The sequence below is a fragment of the Leptonychotes weddellii genome, chromosome 13 (assembly GCF_054177405.1).
Source record: "Leptonychotes weddellii isolate Sample4059 chromosome 13, ASM5417740v2, whole genome shotgun sequence".
In the NCBI taxonomy this organism is placed as follows: domain Eukaryota; kingdom Metazoa; phylum Chordata; class Mammalia; order Carnivora; family Phocidae; genus Leptonychotes; species Leptonychotes weddellii.
In genome coordinates, this window is record NC_138381.1 from 25,264,889 (window position 1) to 25,281,895 (window position 17,007).

The 17,007-nt window shown below is 43.5% G+C and overlaps 1 protein-coding gene across 1 annotated transcript in view; it reads left to right on the forward strand.

Annotated features, from left to right (window-relative positions):
- Nucleotides 1-15,151: 15,151 nt before the first annotated feature.
- EPG5 (ectopic P-granules 5 autophagy tethering factor) overlaps nucleotides 15,152-17,007 on the forward strand; it is a 104,419-nt gene continuing 102,563 nt past the window's right edge. The window contains exon 1 of the mRNA XM_081802531.1: nucleotides 15,152-15,297. Within this exon, the coding sequence (XP_081658657.1) occupies nucleotides 15,235-15,297 (63 nt within the window). The 5' untranslated portion in view covers nucleotides 15,152-15,234. The remainder of the gene's footprint in view (nucleotides 15,298-17,007) is intronic.

Genomic DNA, 17,007 nt, shown 5'->3' on the forward strand with positions numbered 1-17,007 from the left:
GATCTGAGATTCCACAGTCTTGCACAATTCACAGCACTTACCAGAGCACATACCCTCCCTAATTTTTTAATTAACATATAATGTATTACTTGTTTCAGGGGTACAGGTCTGTGATTCATCAGTCTTACACAATTCACAGCGCTCACCATAGTACATACCCTCCCCACTGTCCATCACCCAGCCACCACATCCCTCCCACCTCCCTCCACTCCAGCAACCCTCAGTTGGTTTCCTGAGAATAAGAGTCTCTTACGGTTTGTCTCCCTCTCTGGTTTTGTCTTGTTTCATTTTTCCCTCCCTTCCCCTATGATCCTCTGTCTTGTTTCTCGAATTCTTCATATCAGTAAGTTCATATGATACTTATCTTTCTCTGATTGACTTATTTCACTTAGCATAATACCCTCTAGTTCCATCCACGTCATTGGTAATGGCAAGATTTCATTTTTTGATGGTTGCATAATATTCCATTGTGTGTGTATATATACCACATCTTCTTTATCCATTCATCTGTTGATAGACATCTAGGCTCTTTCCATAGTTTGGCTATTGTGGACACTGCTGCTATAAACATTGGGGTGCAGGTGCCCCTTCAGATCACTACATTAGTATCTTTGGGGTAAATACCCAGTAGTGCAATTGCTGGGTTGTATGGTAGCTCTATTTTCAACTTTTTAAGGAACCTCCTTACTGTTTTCCAGAGTGGCTGCACCAACAAAACAGGTTTTAATAGTGCTCTGTGGTGGCTTTCCTTCAGTGTTTCATAGCACTGAAAAGTTCTTTTTTTAAAAAATTTTTAAAATTTATTTATTTATTTTTTTTTTTAAAGATTTTTTTTTTTTTTTATTCATGAGAGACAGAGCGAGAGAGAAAGGCAGAGGGAGAAACAGGCTCCCAAGGAGCAGGGAGCCCGATGCGGGACTCGATCCCAGGACCCCGAGATCATGACCTGAGCCGAAGGCAGATGCTTAACCATCTGAGCCACCCAGGCGCCCAAAAATTTTTTAAATTTAAATTCAATTAACTAACATATAATGTATTCTTAGTTTGAGAGGTAGAGGTCAGTGATTCATCAGTCATATATAATACCCAGTGCTCATTACATCACATGCCCTCCTTAATGTCTATCACCCCATTCCTCCATCCCCCTCCCCTCGAGCAACCCTCCGTTTGTTTCCTATGATTAAGAGTCTCTTCTGGTTTGTCTCCCTCTCTGATTTTGTCTTGTTTTATTTTTCCCTCTCTTCCCCTATGATCCTCTGTTTTGTTTCTTAAATTCCACATGTGAATGAGATCATATGATAATTGTCTTTCTCTGACTTCTTTCACTTAGCATGATACCCTCTAGTTCCATCCCCCATGTCATTACAAATGGCAAGATTTCAATTTTTTTTTATGGCTGAGTAGTATTCCATTGTATATATATACCACATCTACTTTATCCAGTCATCTGTCAATGGACATCTGGGCTCTTTCCATAGTTTGGCTATTGTGGGCATTGCCACTATAAACTTTGGGGTGCAGGTGCCCATTCGGATCACTACATTTGTATCTTTGGGGTAAATACCCAGTAGTGCAATTGCTGGGTCGTAGGGTAGCTCTATTTTCAACTTTTTGAGGTACCTCCATGCTGTTTTCCAGAGTGGCTGCACCAGCTTGCATTCCCACCAACAGTATAGCACTGAAAAATTCTTGCAGTGAGCATATCAAACCTTGCTTGTCTTCAGTCCTCTGAAAACACCTACTTTGTGACTTATAGCCCATTAGCTAGATGGGACAGAAGCCATGTTGTTTTAATTACATAGAAATAATCAGCTAGTATGTATTGATATTTAAATATGACTCCTTAAGTTGCTTAATAAATGTCTTTAATATCTAAGCAACTTGGCTGTGAAAGATGATGGAAATTGAAGATCTAAAATACCCTGGCCTCTGACTATGCATAACTTTCTGACTTACAAACAAATGGAGTTTTTACAACTGGTCATCATTTCTTCATTTCATAAGGTTCCCTTTTTCTCATGGAAAGAGGCACAGCCCATATTAGCGGTAGAGAGGGACCGGGGAATCAGCGACTTGGGACCCCCGCCCTCTGGAACACCACATACATGATGGCTGCAGGCAGTCATGGGCAGCTCCAAGAGTTTGGTGGTGTTTGTTTTTTTTTAACCTCTTCCTTTCCTACCCTCACCTATTTGCATAAAGCATGTATTCTAGTTGCGTAATGGTAACCTTTGATCTGGCAGCTCTAGTTCCTCAGAGCTGTAGAACCTGCTGTTCACAGATGCATGATGCGAACACCAACACACATGAGCTCTGTCACCTCCTCGGGTTCCTTGGTGTGCGCCAGCTCAACGGACAGGGGCTCAGCATATATGGGTATTATTGACAGAGCTGAAGAGAATTTTACAGAAGGAAGTCTGTCTTAGTTAATAACTTAGCTAAGCAACTTCTCACAACACTTAAAAGAGTTTGAGCCTTTGGAAACGAACTAGGAAGGTGTAGGAATTTGTGGTTTGTGTGGTGTTGTTGGTATTAGCTGCTCTGCCTGTTTTTGGTTCTAACATGTTTAGGTAAAGACAGATTATAACTTTTGTGTATCAGAGAATATAAATACGTGTATTGTTTACCAGAAAGCAATGCTGTTGTCATCACAATCCATTTGTCATCACTTTTTGAAAAATGTGTTTCTTTGAGGGGGCACCTGGGTGGCTCAGTCGGTTAAGTGTCTGCCTTTGGCTCAGGTCATGATCCCAGGGTCCTGGGATCGAGCCCCGCACCTGGGATTGAGCCCCGCATCAGGCTCCTGGCTCAGCAGGGAGCCTGCTTCTCCCTCTCCCTCTGCCTGACACTCCCCGTGCTTGCTCTCTCTCTCTAATAAATAAAAATTTTAAAAAATATTTTATTATTTGACAGAGAGAGAGAGAGAGTGTGTGTGTGTGTGTGCATGTGAGCTCTGGGGGGGGGTTGGTGGGGAAAGGAGCAGTGGGAGAGAGAGAGCATCTCCAGCAGACTGCCTGCTGAGTGGGGAGCCCAATACCAGGCTCGATCCCAGGACCCTGAGATCATGACCTGAGCCAAAATCAAGAGTCAGATGCTTGGGGGCGCCTAGGTGGCTCAGTTAGTTAAGCGTCTGCCTTTGGCTCGGGTCATGATCCCAGGGTCCTGGGATTGAGCCCTGCATTGGGCTCCATGCTCAGCGGGGAGCCTGCTTCTCCCTCTCCCACTCCCCCTGCTTGTTTTCCCTCTCTTGCTGTGTGTCTGTCTGTCTTTTAAATAAAATCTTAAAAAAAAAAAAAAAGAGTCGGATGCCTAACCGACTGAGCCACCCAGGCACCCCCATTTTTCATCACTTTTAATACTTATTCCTCACCATTTGCTTTCTTTGGCCAAGCATACTTATTCTTTGTAGATAATGTATCAAGGTAGGAGTGAGGAGCTGAGGTCAGTGGTTCATTCTAATGAAATTTCTTTGTTATTTTCTTTCAGAACACAACTCCCTTCCCGGCTGGTGCTTCGATGGCATGGGAGGAAGCACTCAGAGCAGGAGCATCTCTAGCCAAGCTATGTCAGTCATGAAACTTTGAAGTGAGACCTTGCTGTCATGTTCTGGTATTTTATATTGATGGTAGACATTTAGATCAACTGAGGTTAGGGAAGTTCTGAAATTTTTAAAAGAAGCTTACACATTGCCCCAGACTGAAGAATTACCCTTTTCCTCTCAGTTACCAACATTGTGAATGAATTGTGTTATCTCCTTGATTCCGGAAAATCTCTGGATTTGGAGCCTTGACTCTTCTTGTGGGGGGAGAGGTGGCTGCAGAGGGGTCCACGCCATCAGCCTGTAGGCGTGTCTTTGGCTTTGGGGGCAGCGTGGCTGTGGAATGTTCCACAGCAGGACGCGCCCTCAGTGGTGCAGAATTATAAATCCCCTTCCTTTTTGGCTGGAGGACTGAGAGGGCATCTGATCATACTTTCTTATATTTTACAGATGAGGAAATGAGGCCCAGAAGTGTGAAATCCATTTCCTTACTGATTAGGGACAGAACCAAAACCAGAGTGTAAGCTCATCCCACATCACCATTCGTCCTAATCCTTCCTGAGGCTATGGTGCTCGTGTTGAAATTTCAGTCACCAAATGTTTTTGCCAGTGTCCTTTCAGTTGGGAAAATTACCAGGGTTTAAATGTCAGATTTATTTTTATATGACTCACTGTGTGTGCTGAAGTACAGAGCACCATATTTAATTTAGTCTAAGAAGGTGTTTGTAAAGCATGCCATTATTTTATATACCACTGAGAAAGTTAGGTGGGGGACTTGACCGTTAACTTGTGACAGTTAATGGCCAAGTCCATTTGAATTTGATTTGTGAAAGCGTGGGGGAAAAAAAGTACATCCTAAAATCCATGTAACAAGATATTTTGACTCCATTCCTAAAAGAAATTCTAGAGCTCCAAAGCCAGTCCTCCATCCTGGGTCTTCTTCACAGAGAATCTTTCCCTTGCTAGATTCTGGAATTTTTAAAAGTGTTAATCTTACCCTTTCACAGGTATTTGAGTCTTTCTTTTTCTTACCCACAAACAGTAGGGAGACTACATCCCTTTTGTTGTATAATATCCACACTCCACAAGAAAACAACACATTGCAGTTAATAACAAATTAAAACTAGCACTGGTACTTATTTGGTATGTTGTAAAAGTCTGTTGGCACAAAGAGCACATATTTTCTTCTCCTGCCCGTGTAATAGATTTCTCAGAACTATGCATAAATTGATTGAAACAAGATTATTTCCCCCCATTTAATGTAAGGTGTTACTGAAAGTGGCAGCTTCTTCTCATGACAGGAAACTTGCATCAATTGGATATCCTTTTGACAAACTGAAGTTTGCAAAGGGCCATTGACTTCCCCAGATTGAGCAGGCTCAGGAAATTTTCCTTCGAACTCAGAACATTCTGTTTTTAAGTATTTTATTTATTGTTGGCAATTCCTCAGGGATTTCACTTTTCTATTGGTCAATGTCATTGATGTAAAAGTTTTATGAATTGAAAATATTTTAATTTTATGGCTTTTTCAGTTTGATATGAAGTAAAATAAAGGTTCCTGGTGATTTGCGATTTATTTTGCATTTTTGTGATCCTTCCAGCAAAGTCACTTCCTTGGGGAGGCACCGTCCCCGCCTCCAGACAAGATTGGATCCCACTGCTGTGTCCTTTTTCTCTCCCAGATTGTCCTTGATAGGACATGATTCGCTCTTGAAATTAATTGTTTAAAGTCTGGCTTCCCTTCTGGACAGTAACCTTCATGACAGCAGGTCCCTCTCCGTCAGTTTTTCTTGCTGTGTCCCCAGCACCTGACACTGTATTAAGTATGAAAGAATTAGTGGCTAGGAGAGAGCGCACCTGGAGAAGCAACCAGTCTGAGAGAGAAACCAGGAGTGTAAAGGGAGCAAAGCCAGTCAAATAAGCATACACGTTAAGTTTAGTAAATATGAGCTACCCTGAAGACCGTGGGTATCTTAATTTGAATTCCACCGGAAGCCGACCCTGAGGTAAAGAATTTGAGTGCAGGTCTTTTTTTCTGGGGGGTGATCCCAGAAAGCACCCGTATCGGAGTGGGAAGGTAAAGGAGATGGAAGGTAGGAGGGAAGGGAAGGAAAACAAAAAGGCCTGCATTATTGAGCCAGTCAGCACTGCGGACACTGGAGCTTCAGTCTGGGGACTCCTGGGGAACCGTGTGGGACACACACCTCAAGCCGACTCACCAGTGGAGAGGAGCGGTGATATTCCTTCCCCAGCTCCCTGCACTCACTGGTTGAGGGCCACCCCCAGGAAAGATGAATTCCCTGGCATCTCTGACCTGCCTGAAATGCAGAAGTGCCAAGCAGAGTGGGATCCAGATTGCCGAGAGAGTCCTTGGGAGGGGCAGTTCCTGGCAGTCGGAATTTGGGCTGCCCTGTAAGGGAACGGTAAGTGCAGAAGGAATGTGGATGGTGCCCTGACAGTGGCTGACCGCTGCGTGGCTCAGATCCATCTGTGCCCGCATGAATTTTACTCCATCCTGCCTGCCATCACTTCTTCAAGTTCTGGTTTCCAACACGCACACACACACACACACACGCGCGCGCGCAAACGCATACGCACACCAGGAGGTTTAGTAGGACAAGCTATAGTCCCTTGCTATAGATGGTCCTGAGTCTATAACTGCTATTCATCATCTCCTTCCTCCACCAGCCTGTTATGGAGTGAATCATATTCTGCTCACAGCCCCCTCCAAATTTATATGTTGAAGTCCCAATCCTCCACACCTCAGAATGTGACTGTGTTTGGAGATAGGGCCTTGAAAGAGGTGATTAAGTTGAAATGAGGTCCCTGGGGTGGGGCACTAATCCATTCTGATTGGCATCCTTCTAAGAAGAGAAAGAGACACCAGGGGTGAGTGTGCACAAAGGAACGACCTTTGAAAAACAACCAGAAGATAGCCATCTGCAAGCCCGGAGAGAGGCCTCAGAGGAAACCAACCAGCACCTTAATCTTGGACTGCCAGCTTCCAGAACTGCAAGAAAATGAATTTCTATTGTTTATGCCATCCAGTTTGTGGTATTTTGATATGGCAGCCCTAGCAAATTAATACCACACATTCTAGATTCCCTTCCCCCTTGGCAAATCTACTGCTTGTCTAGGTTGCATGACTGGTGGGGTGACCCAAACCCTCATCCCTAAGGGGTCTCAGCCCCTGGTTATCAGGCTCTTGTCAGACCCTGTTTGCTGAAATTGCCAACTGATAATTTTTCACCAGGCATGGCAACCCCCAGAGGCATCCCAGTGAAACTCCTGTGTTCCGGATATATTCCTCCCTGTCCCACTTTCCTCATGATAATCATCTACTCCTGCTGGGACAGTTACTCCTTTCTTTTCTTGCTCATCTACTGGCATGACTAGGCATCAGCCACAGTTTTAGTAGAACGAACTTTCTTTCTTTCCTTTCTTTTTCTTCCTTCCTTCCTTCCTTCTTTCCCTCCTTTTCTTTCTCTTTCTTTCTTTCAAGATTTATTTATTTATTTATTTAAAGATTTTATTTATTTACTTGAGAGAGAGAATGAGGAAGAGAGAGCATGAGAGGGGGGAGGGTCAGAGGGAGAAGCAGACTCCCTGCTGAGCAGGGAGCCTGATGTGGGACTCGATCCCGGGACTCCAGTATCGTGACCTGAGGCGAAGGCAGTTGCTTAACCAACTGAGCCACCCAGGCGCCCCAAGATTATTTATTTACTTGAGAGAGAGAGAGAGAGAGAGCATGAGTGGGGGGAGGGTCAGAGGGAGAGGGAAAAGCAGACTCCCCACTGAGCAAGGAGCCTGACATGGGCTCAATCCCAGGACCCCAGGATCATGACCTGGGCTGAAGGCAGATGCTTAACTGACTGAGCCACCCAGGCGCCCCAGTGGAACCCTTTCTATGCCCCATGGTTGATGCATCTCCTGGCAACCACATAGAGCGAGATGCTCTAGTGCTGCAGAGCCTAAAGTTGAAGAGATGGGAAGCACCAGTTTCCCAAGTGGGTCAGTGTAATCTCTGGTGGCAGAGGCCACTCTCATCCCTTTGCTCCCAGACCTGTGTTTTCTATCTATTGGAGTCAACATCTAGTACCATATTATGGCTATATAAGCACCATATAAGACCTCATCATTAAGACCAGCACCCCAATCCCTGCAATGTATTCTCAAGCTGCCACACCTTTACAAGGCCATTCCAACATTCTATCAGGACAGCAGCTTCTAGGTGACGTGGCATGTAGCAGACAAAGTGGAGCCCATGGGCATTTCCCTGTTGTTGCACCAACTTCACTATAAAGTGAAGCTCTTGGTGTAAGGTATGCATTCTCAGTGGGGGCAGTATTACTCACAAGCGGTGAAAATTGGTTCTTGATGGGAAAAACTAATTTTAGTCTTCTTTTTTTTTTTTTCTTAAAGATTTTATTTATTTATTTGAGAGAGAGAATGAGATAGAGAGCATGAGAGGGGGGAGGGTCAGAGAGAGAGGCAGACTCCCTGCTGAGCAGGGAGCCCGACGCGGGACTCGATCCCGGGACTCCAGGATCATGACCTGAGCCGAAGGCAGTTGCTTAACCAACTGAGCCACCCAGGCACCCTAATTTTAGTCTTCCTATGTTTAAAGCACAGATACACATATGGTGCATATACAGGGATACAGTATATCTGTGCTATTAAAATTTCATGGGAGTGGCAATTAGCAAAAAGTGTCTAATGAAGGGTAATGAAAAGCAATTTGGCAAACACTGGTCTAAGGTGATGTTATGTGGAATTTCATAATGATACGTGAGATACTCTTTGAGCCTTTGGATAGCATTGTTGGCCAAGACACTGCCAGTAGAAAAGGAGAATCTATCCTTGGAATCAGTCCCAGTAGAGGTGAATCTCTGCTCCTTCTAGAGTGGAAGGAGTTCAATGGAATCACATTTCCACCAAGTGGCTGGTTGGTCTCCTTGAGGGGATGATAACTTAATTAGGGCTCACCTTCAGCTTCAGGGGCTAATTGGTCAGACATTTAGCAGTAGCCACTAAGGTGGGCCTGGTGTAAAAGTCTTCATCCCTGCTACCACAGCTACTCTGCTCATGAGTCCACTGAGGGAGCACTGGCATGGCCAAGGACAGAGGCTGGCCGGATGTCCCTGGATGAGTCATCCTACCTACCTGGTTGCTCTGCACCTCCTTTGATGAGTAGTTTCTGTGCGTGCTGGTGTAAGACACACAGATTTCACATTTTGTTGCCCATTCTTTTGTTTTCAGTCTTCTGATCCCATTCCCTGATCCATCAGTCAAGTCGTGCACCATTGCCCAGCAGTCTGTGTCTGTGCTTACCTGGGGCTCCTCTCCTTTCGCACCGCGTGATGACCAGCTGGGTTACTTGATGCGCTGCCCACGGGGAGCACTTCTCTTCATCCTGGGTGGGGCTGTCGTGTGGCAGCAGCCCACAGAGAGATGAACAACAGTTAACATACAGAGATGATTTATTCGTGAACCAGGCATGAGTGTTTTTGCTCTTCTCCACGCACCGGGTTGAAGGACACCTCCTCTGAGGCCGCAGGTATGAGCTGGAAGGAGAAGCATGGGCGCCACAGAGGAAGCTGGTGGAGATGTCTGCGTTTGTGTGATGTCCTGGCCTTCTGGATTTGCCCTCACCTGTTCCAGAATGTACCATGTGTTCCAGAATGCCCCCTGGACCTGACTCAGGGGGGTCTAAATGAGGATAAGCTAGTTTAGAGTAACATTATTTCGTGTTCCTGTTTCCTTTGTAACTTCTATAAAATGCATTTCTGTCCATGTTACCATAGAGGCTTTCTGGCTTTCTTGTTAGTCCTAGTGGCCTGAGCTTGTAATTCTCTTTGGTACACTGACAGCCTTCAACAACCAACCCACTCTATGGTCCTTATAGCTACATTTCACCCCACATCTCTCAAATGTCAGGAATGTTGTATAAGACTGTCCCCCTGAATCCTGCCCTGAGTCCCCACAGATGAGGCCTCCAATAATTGTGATGCTTCAGGTCGGTGGTCATCACCCCTCACTCCACTTCCGTAAGCAGTGAGATCTTGTGACCATCTGGCTGGGAAGGGGTCTGATTCCAGAATGCCATCCTGACATCTGAGTACCATTTCTGATACAGTCTTGTCTGGGTTCCTCAAGGAGGCCTGGAGACCAGGAGTTCAAGAGTTTGAGAGTTCGAGATCAAGTAGTTCATTTCGGAGGTGGACCTAGTAGTGAAATGGGAACTGAAAAAGGGAAGAGAAGGAAGTGAATAAAGACTGTGTTATCAAGGAAGTTGCCACTGTGGGTAATTGGAGCTGAATCCCATGGGGGACTCTGGGAAACAGCACAGAACACAGATCACAGTGTTAGTCCAGGCCAGGTGTGAGGGAGCAGGGTGTGTGTATTAGTTTGCTAAAGCTGCTATAAGAAAGTACCACACACTGATTGGCTTAAACAACAGAAATGTGTTTTCTCACAGTTGGGGAGTTTAGAAGTCCAAAGTCACAGTGTCAGCAGAGTTGGTTTCTTCTAAGGGCTGTGTAGGAAGGAGCTGTTCTAGGCTTCTGTCCTCGCCTAGTGGATGGTTGTCTTACCTCTCTGCATATTTCTGGTCCAAATTCCACCTTTGTATAAGGATACAGGTCATATTGGATTAGGGCGCACCCTTATGACCTCATTTTAACTTGATTATCTCTCTAAAGATCCTATCTCCAAATAAGGTCACATTCTCAAGTACTGCGAGTTAGGACTTCAATATATGCATTTTGAGGGATACAATTCAACCCATAATGGTATTTTTATGTCAATCCCCATCTGTCAGTGGTTGAGGGCTGCTTTCAGTTTAGGGGGATGCAGTATTTCCCTGGCACCTGCATACATGTGGCCAAAGGGAGCTCTGAGGCAAAGATGTGACAATTGGAGTTTGGATCTGCATATTCAGAAATCATAAATGCCAAGGAGATATGAGTGGGACACCAGCAGGTATCTGATGCTTTGGGGGGTACAAATAACTCACCATTTCTATGACTCATTTAACTTTTTTTTTTTTAAGTGGGGAAGATTACGAGAGGGGAAATAATAGAAAAAAGATAAGTTCTATATGTTTTGCTTACTGTGGAAGCAAAAGTCTGTTAATAGAAGAGCTCCCGTCTATGTAAGAGTCTTCAAAAAAATGTAGGCAGGAGGATATTTTTGGTACTTGCACTTCCAGCTAATTGTCTCAAGAAACTGAAAAAAATTGAGAAATAATGTGATTTCCTCATAATTTTTAAAAAAATATGTTTAGTAATCACGGATGATGAAATAATTAATGCCTCATACAGACTGAGGAAGTAATTAACTGTAGAATGAAGGACTTCTCGGAAATCATGTCAGAGGAAGTGTCATCAGGGGGGAAATTACCACCAGATGGCAACAGAGCCTCTGGAATCTAATTTCATAGGTGAGTTTAAGAAAGGTTTACCCAGCGCTCCTTCCTGAGTGCAGCAGCTTTCATTGAACCCCTGTTATGGCAAATACTGTTCCAGATGCTGGCTGCCTTAGGAATCAGGCTCATATGAAATTTTGGAATACTGTAATATAGTATGTGAATTATACTCCTTTTATGAATGCCTGGTAATTGTTTTAAATTGGGATTTTTCTCATGAGATTGAAAATATTTCATTAAAAAAATTTTTTTTAAAGATTTTATTTATTTGGCAGAGAGAGAGAGGGAGAGAGAACAAGCAGTAGGAGGGGCAGGCAGAGGGAGAGGGAGAAGCAGAGAGCCTGCTAAGCAGGGAGCCTGATGTGGGGCTCTGTCCCAGGACCCTGGGATCATGACCTGAGCCGAGGGCAGATGCTTAACCGATTGAGCCACCCAGATGCCCCAAAAATTATTTTAAATTCTGAAAGGTGCAATGAAAATGAATATAACCCATTGGAAGGAAATTCGGTAAATACTTATTAAAATTAAAATTGAGAATGTCTCTTTGATCAGCAATTTTACAGCTAGGCATCTATCTTATAGAAGTACACATGCACAAAAAATGTATAAGTATGGTCATTTGTAAGCATTTTTTTTTTTTAAGATTTTTTTTTTAAGTAATCTCTGTACCCAACGTGGGGCTCAAACTTGCAACCCCAAGATCAAGAAATGCATCCTCTACCGACTGAGCCAGCCCCTAAGCATTGCTTTTAATAGTGAAAAATCAGAAACAATTTAATGGCCATCAGAAGTGTGTTTAAATAAAGTTAGGGAATATTTAATTAATTAAGGGAAAAATGAAATAGAGCCATTTTCCTTACAAGGAAATATCTCCAGAATTTATTAATTAAAAGGTTACAGACAATATATACATGGACATTGAGTATTTAAGAATGTGATATTTGTACATGGGTAGAATGTCTGAAAGGATGCATACTGAACTGTTAATAATGGTTAACTCTAGGGAGAGGAGGGTTAACTTTCTATTACATGTTTTTCTATGTTGTACTTTATGTTGCTTGCAGATACATTTAAAAATATTAAAATTTAAAACTATTATAGAATTTTTTGAAGGAAAGAAAAAATATATAAAACCAATACCCAACAGTCAATGCTGTGACTATTCTGAATAACCCAGTATCTTTTTTTTTTTTTTTTAAGATTTTATTATTTCTCTGACAGAGAGACACAGCGAGAGAGGGAACACTAGCAGGGGAAGTGGGAGAGGGAGAAGCAAGCTTCCCACAGAGCAGGGAGCCCGATGCGGGGCTCGATCCCAGGACCCTGGGATCATGACCTGAGCTGAAGGCAGACGCTTAACGACTGAGCCACCCAGGCGCCCCTAACCCAGTATCTTTTAAATGAAATATTTCTGATATTCATCTCAGCTCCAATGTGTAAGTTTAGAGTATCACAAATACGGAGAGAGAAAGCCTAGCTACCTATCTTAAAAGTCTATTTAGGGGCGCCTGCGTGGCTCAGTCAGTTAAGCATTTGCCTTCAGCTCAGGTCATGATCCCAGAGTCCTGGGATTGAGCCCCACATGGGGGGGGGGGTCCCTGCTCAGCGGGGAGTCTGCTTCTCCCTCTCCTCCGCCTGCCGCTCCCCCAGCTTGTGCTCTCTCTCTCTCTGTCAAATAAATAAATAGAATCTTTAAAAAAAAGTCTATTTATTTATACTGTACAATTGCATTGGTTCAAATCCCAGCTCCCCCATTTACTAGCTCAGGCTAGCTCGCTAGAGTGACCGTAGGCAAATAATTTAACTTCTCTGAGCCTTAGTCCCTGTCTATAAGATGAGAACAATAAAACAACTGACTTTGCAGGATTGTTATGAGAATCAAATGAGTTATGTGAAAAGTACTCAGAACAGTTCCTGACTGATAGTAAGAGCTTAGGAAATGGTGATTACTGCCCAAGAATCTTAGTAAGCAAACCCTTCACTGTTAAATTAGGTGAGTGATTAACCATGCTTGCCATCAATGTACATTTTTTAGGGTGTCTGCAGGTAGCGTTTATGTACATTTATCGTTGTTTTGTTTTTTGAAATTGACCTTTTAAATTATTTCAAAATTAATGTTCAATTTATTAGTCATATACATTGTAAAATTTAGTTTTTCTTTTTCTTTTTTTAATTTAGTTTTTCTTAAGTCTTTATCTTTATAAATCTCAACATTCTATTATTTCATCTCAACATTCTATTTATAAATCTAATGAATTTTAATAATCACTTTCAAGAGGGAACTTTAACATTTGGTCATTCAAATTCAGTGGACCAAATTTTGTTAAACAATCGGTCCCATTGTGATTTAAATTCCCTCAAGCATTTAAAACTACAGTATTAAGTTTAATATAGATTAATTTCTTCTATTGCCTGAACTGACTAGCAAAATTAACTACTTACAGTACTAAGGTCTAATAAATTCAGTTCATATATATATATATATTTTTTTTTTTTTGCAAAATTTTCTTACAAAATTCAGTTTATAAATGTAAAGTATGCCACTTTTCCCTTTAGGCTGTGATATTTATTTATTTGACAGAGGGAGACACAGCGAGAGAGGTAACACACGCAGGGGGAATGGGAGAGGGAGAAGCAGGCTTCCCGCTGAGCAGGGAGCCGGATGCAGGGCTCTATCCCACGACTCTGGGATCATGACCTGAGGATGCTTAACGACTGAGCCACCCAGGTGGCCTGGCTGTGATATATTTATCGCAATTTACCTATGCACTGTGTCTGCTTCCCAACTAAATTGTGAACCATAGAAAGTGAAGGTAGGGTCAGTTCTGTTTTGCTAAGTAGTGACTAACACATAGAGAACTTCGAAGGCCAAAAAGGAATTGAATTGGTCTAAACCAGAAAGGGTATTCCAGACCTGAAGAAACACCAGCAAAATTAATGGGTAGTAAAGGTGGTAAAAAGATTTTGTTCATATTTGCCAAGTCTCGCCCATTACACATAAATAAATAAACACACACACACAGGTATACAAAGTGCATGTGCGTTCTGAGTGGCTTGATAACATTTTTGTTGTTGAGGATTTCAAAATATGTGAAACTGTATATGATCAAATAGCTCATAAACAAGTCACTATGCAGTGTATATCTCTTAAGTGCTTCCCATTTCTCATGTCATATTCCTGGATTTTTCATTCTAGGATATGCCACCAGTGGGTGGATAGTCTTATTTTCCTCCCATAGAAGCCATCTCAACTATCTTACCCCACCACCAGGCAAAACAACTCACATTCATTTGTTCCATTCATCAAATATTTATTGAGCATCTACTCTAGGCTGGCCCGTGTTGTGGAGGCCCTGGGGATACAACAGGGAACAAAACAAAGAACCCTTGCCCTTTAAGAGCTTACATTCTGGAGGAGCTGACAGACACAAACATAAAAGCAAATTATATAGTATTTTTAAGAGGTACTAAGTGCTTTGGAAAAAAGAAATTGAACAGCGGGGGAAGGGAGAAGGGGCCAGGTTTTTAACACCTGGAATTTTAAAAATGAAGCAAGGTACGGAAAATCTATAATAAGAAAACTTTTATGTGTCTTATTTCTTCTCTGCCCTTCTCGGGACGGGTGTCTTATTTGCTGTCTAGCAATTTGTATAGTAATGATAACTTCCATTTACTGACATGCCTGTCGCTCCACAAGTACCTTTCACGATTAGCACATTTAATCTTCATCAAATATCATCGTTCCCCTTTGAGGGAACCGAGGTGGAAATCTCAAGGGCACATCAGGGGCGCAAAGCAGAGATTGAGGCTGACTGGGGGATCTACTTAACTACAGGTCAAAAGAAGATTGATAAATAAACATACCTCCCCGGACTCCTTTAAGCCGGCGGGGGTGAGGTATGCCAGCGCACCCGGGCTCCACACCGAGTGCGGGCCGGAGAGACAGACGCAATCTCAACCCGGACAGTCAGCACCAGGGCTCCACACAACCGAACGAGCCCGCGCGTACGGGGTACACCTGGAGGTGCAAAGCCCCGCGCCAGGGGTGGGGCCTGAGGGAAGGGGGCGGAGCCACCATCCTTCAGGGAAAACGTGCTTCCTGGAGTGGTTTGTCCTACGTCGCGGCCCGTAGCGTCCCTGTGCTGCCGCCCCTTCTCCGGAACTGGTGGAGGCCCGGTCACGTGATAAGTCCGGAGGCCGGAACTGGACAGGTTGTGGGAAGCGCAGGGTTTTGACAAAAACAAACGGCGACGGCGCTACCGCAGGGTCTATGGCCGAGGCGGTGAGGCCCCCGCGCCGGGCCAAGGCCAAGGCCAGCCGGACTAAAACCAAGGTGAGGATCTCCCCGCCACCCTCCCGAGACCGTGGTGGATGCGCCCTGTCTCCTTTTTCCTCTTTTGGGCCTCCCTCTCCCCCCAGGGCTACCCATTTCCTGAGCCCTCCGCAGTCTCTGCCCGCACCGCCCAGTATTTGATCCCACCACCCACTGACGCCAGTCCTGTTCATCTATTCCATCTCCACGTTCCCCTACCAGATTTGGTCAGGAGCCCTATTTTCCTTTTCCTCCTCTGATCTCAGTGGGCTCTTTCTTTTCTGCTTTCTTCTTGACTTTTCCCCATCTGGGTCTGGGTTCCTGCCGTGGAGCACCTTTTCAATCCCCAGCTTCATCGTTGTCTCTTTTGTCCTTTACACCTGGGAACATTTTCAGTCCTCTCATGCAGAGAGGGAAGGAACCTGACCTCCACGCGTAGCATGGACCCTCTGGCAGAGCTTTATGGATAGCGACAGATAGATTGTAGCGATGTACCTTTTCACTTTTGAAATTCAAGGTGATAGTGGTGCTGCTGCTGTTTATTTCTCATTATCCTGGTCGTTTGTGATGGGGGACGAATGTCCAGAAATTAAACCAGGGCAGGACTCACACAGTAGAGATGGATTTGAATTTTCTGGGTTACTTTTGTTGGTTTGTTTTGTTTCAGGTGCATCTTGGGTTTTAATTTTTCTCCTATATATTTCCTGAAATGACATTTATTTTACAGTGAACAGGTTAAATGCTGCCCCTGGATGACTGGACCTAGATTATTCTGGCTTACCTGGAACTGAACTTATATTAAGGAAATAATGAGGGTAGTATTACAATTACTGGAAATTTCCTTTCCGACAAGTGGGTGATAATTGCAGAGCAAGTGTACCTTAAAAATGGTACCCAAATCTGATTTTCTCATGGGAACAAAGTTTTGGCAGGAGACAGGTGTTCAAAGATACTGTATTTAATAAGCCATAAATGATTGATGCTGTTTCATTGTGCATTTTAAAAAGGCTGTAATGGAGTTATGCACGCCGGCGTACCCAGGCCTGTGAGGAGTTACTCTTTGGGGTGAAAGCCATTTTGCTATCTAATTTAAGAAGCATATTTAAGAGAAATAATTTTTCATTGTATTGGGCTGGTAAAAGAACTAGCTAGATGGAGGAGGAATTAAAAAAAGCCCTTGGTGAACCATGCATAAGGTCCCTGAACCTAGAATATGGTAGTGCATAACATGTAAACATCAGTCATGTAGAGGGCAGAATGTTAAATCTTACTCTGTAGGGCTTTTTTTTTTTTTTTCAAACGAAAGCCCAGAGAAGTTAAATGGTAGGCCCAAAGTCGTGCAGTTTGACAACGCAAGGTAAAGCCAAAAATCTCAATCCAGTAGCTTAATAAATAATTCATATATCTATATGTCTGTCTATAAATACTTTTTTAAAAGATTTTATTTATTTATTTGACAGAGAGCGAGAGATAGCGAGAGCAGGAACACAAGCAGGCTTCCTGCTGAGCAGGGAGCCCGATGTGGGGCTCGATCCCAGCACCCTGGGATCATGACCTGAGCCGAAGGCAGACGCTTAACGACTGAGCCACCCAGGCGCCCCTCTGTCTATAAATACTTAAAAACAGTTAAGAGGATTCTGTGTCAAGTTATTTTGTTTGCAACAGGATTTCTGAAATAAAAACCTTAAGCTTTTAATCTGTCAAGAAAAACCAATTGCTCATTTTATTGAC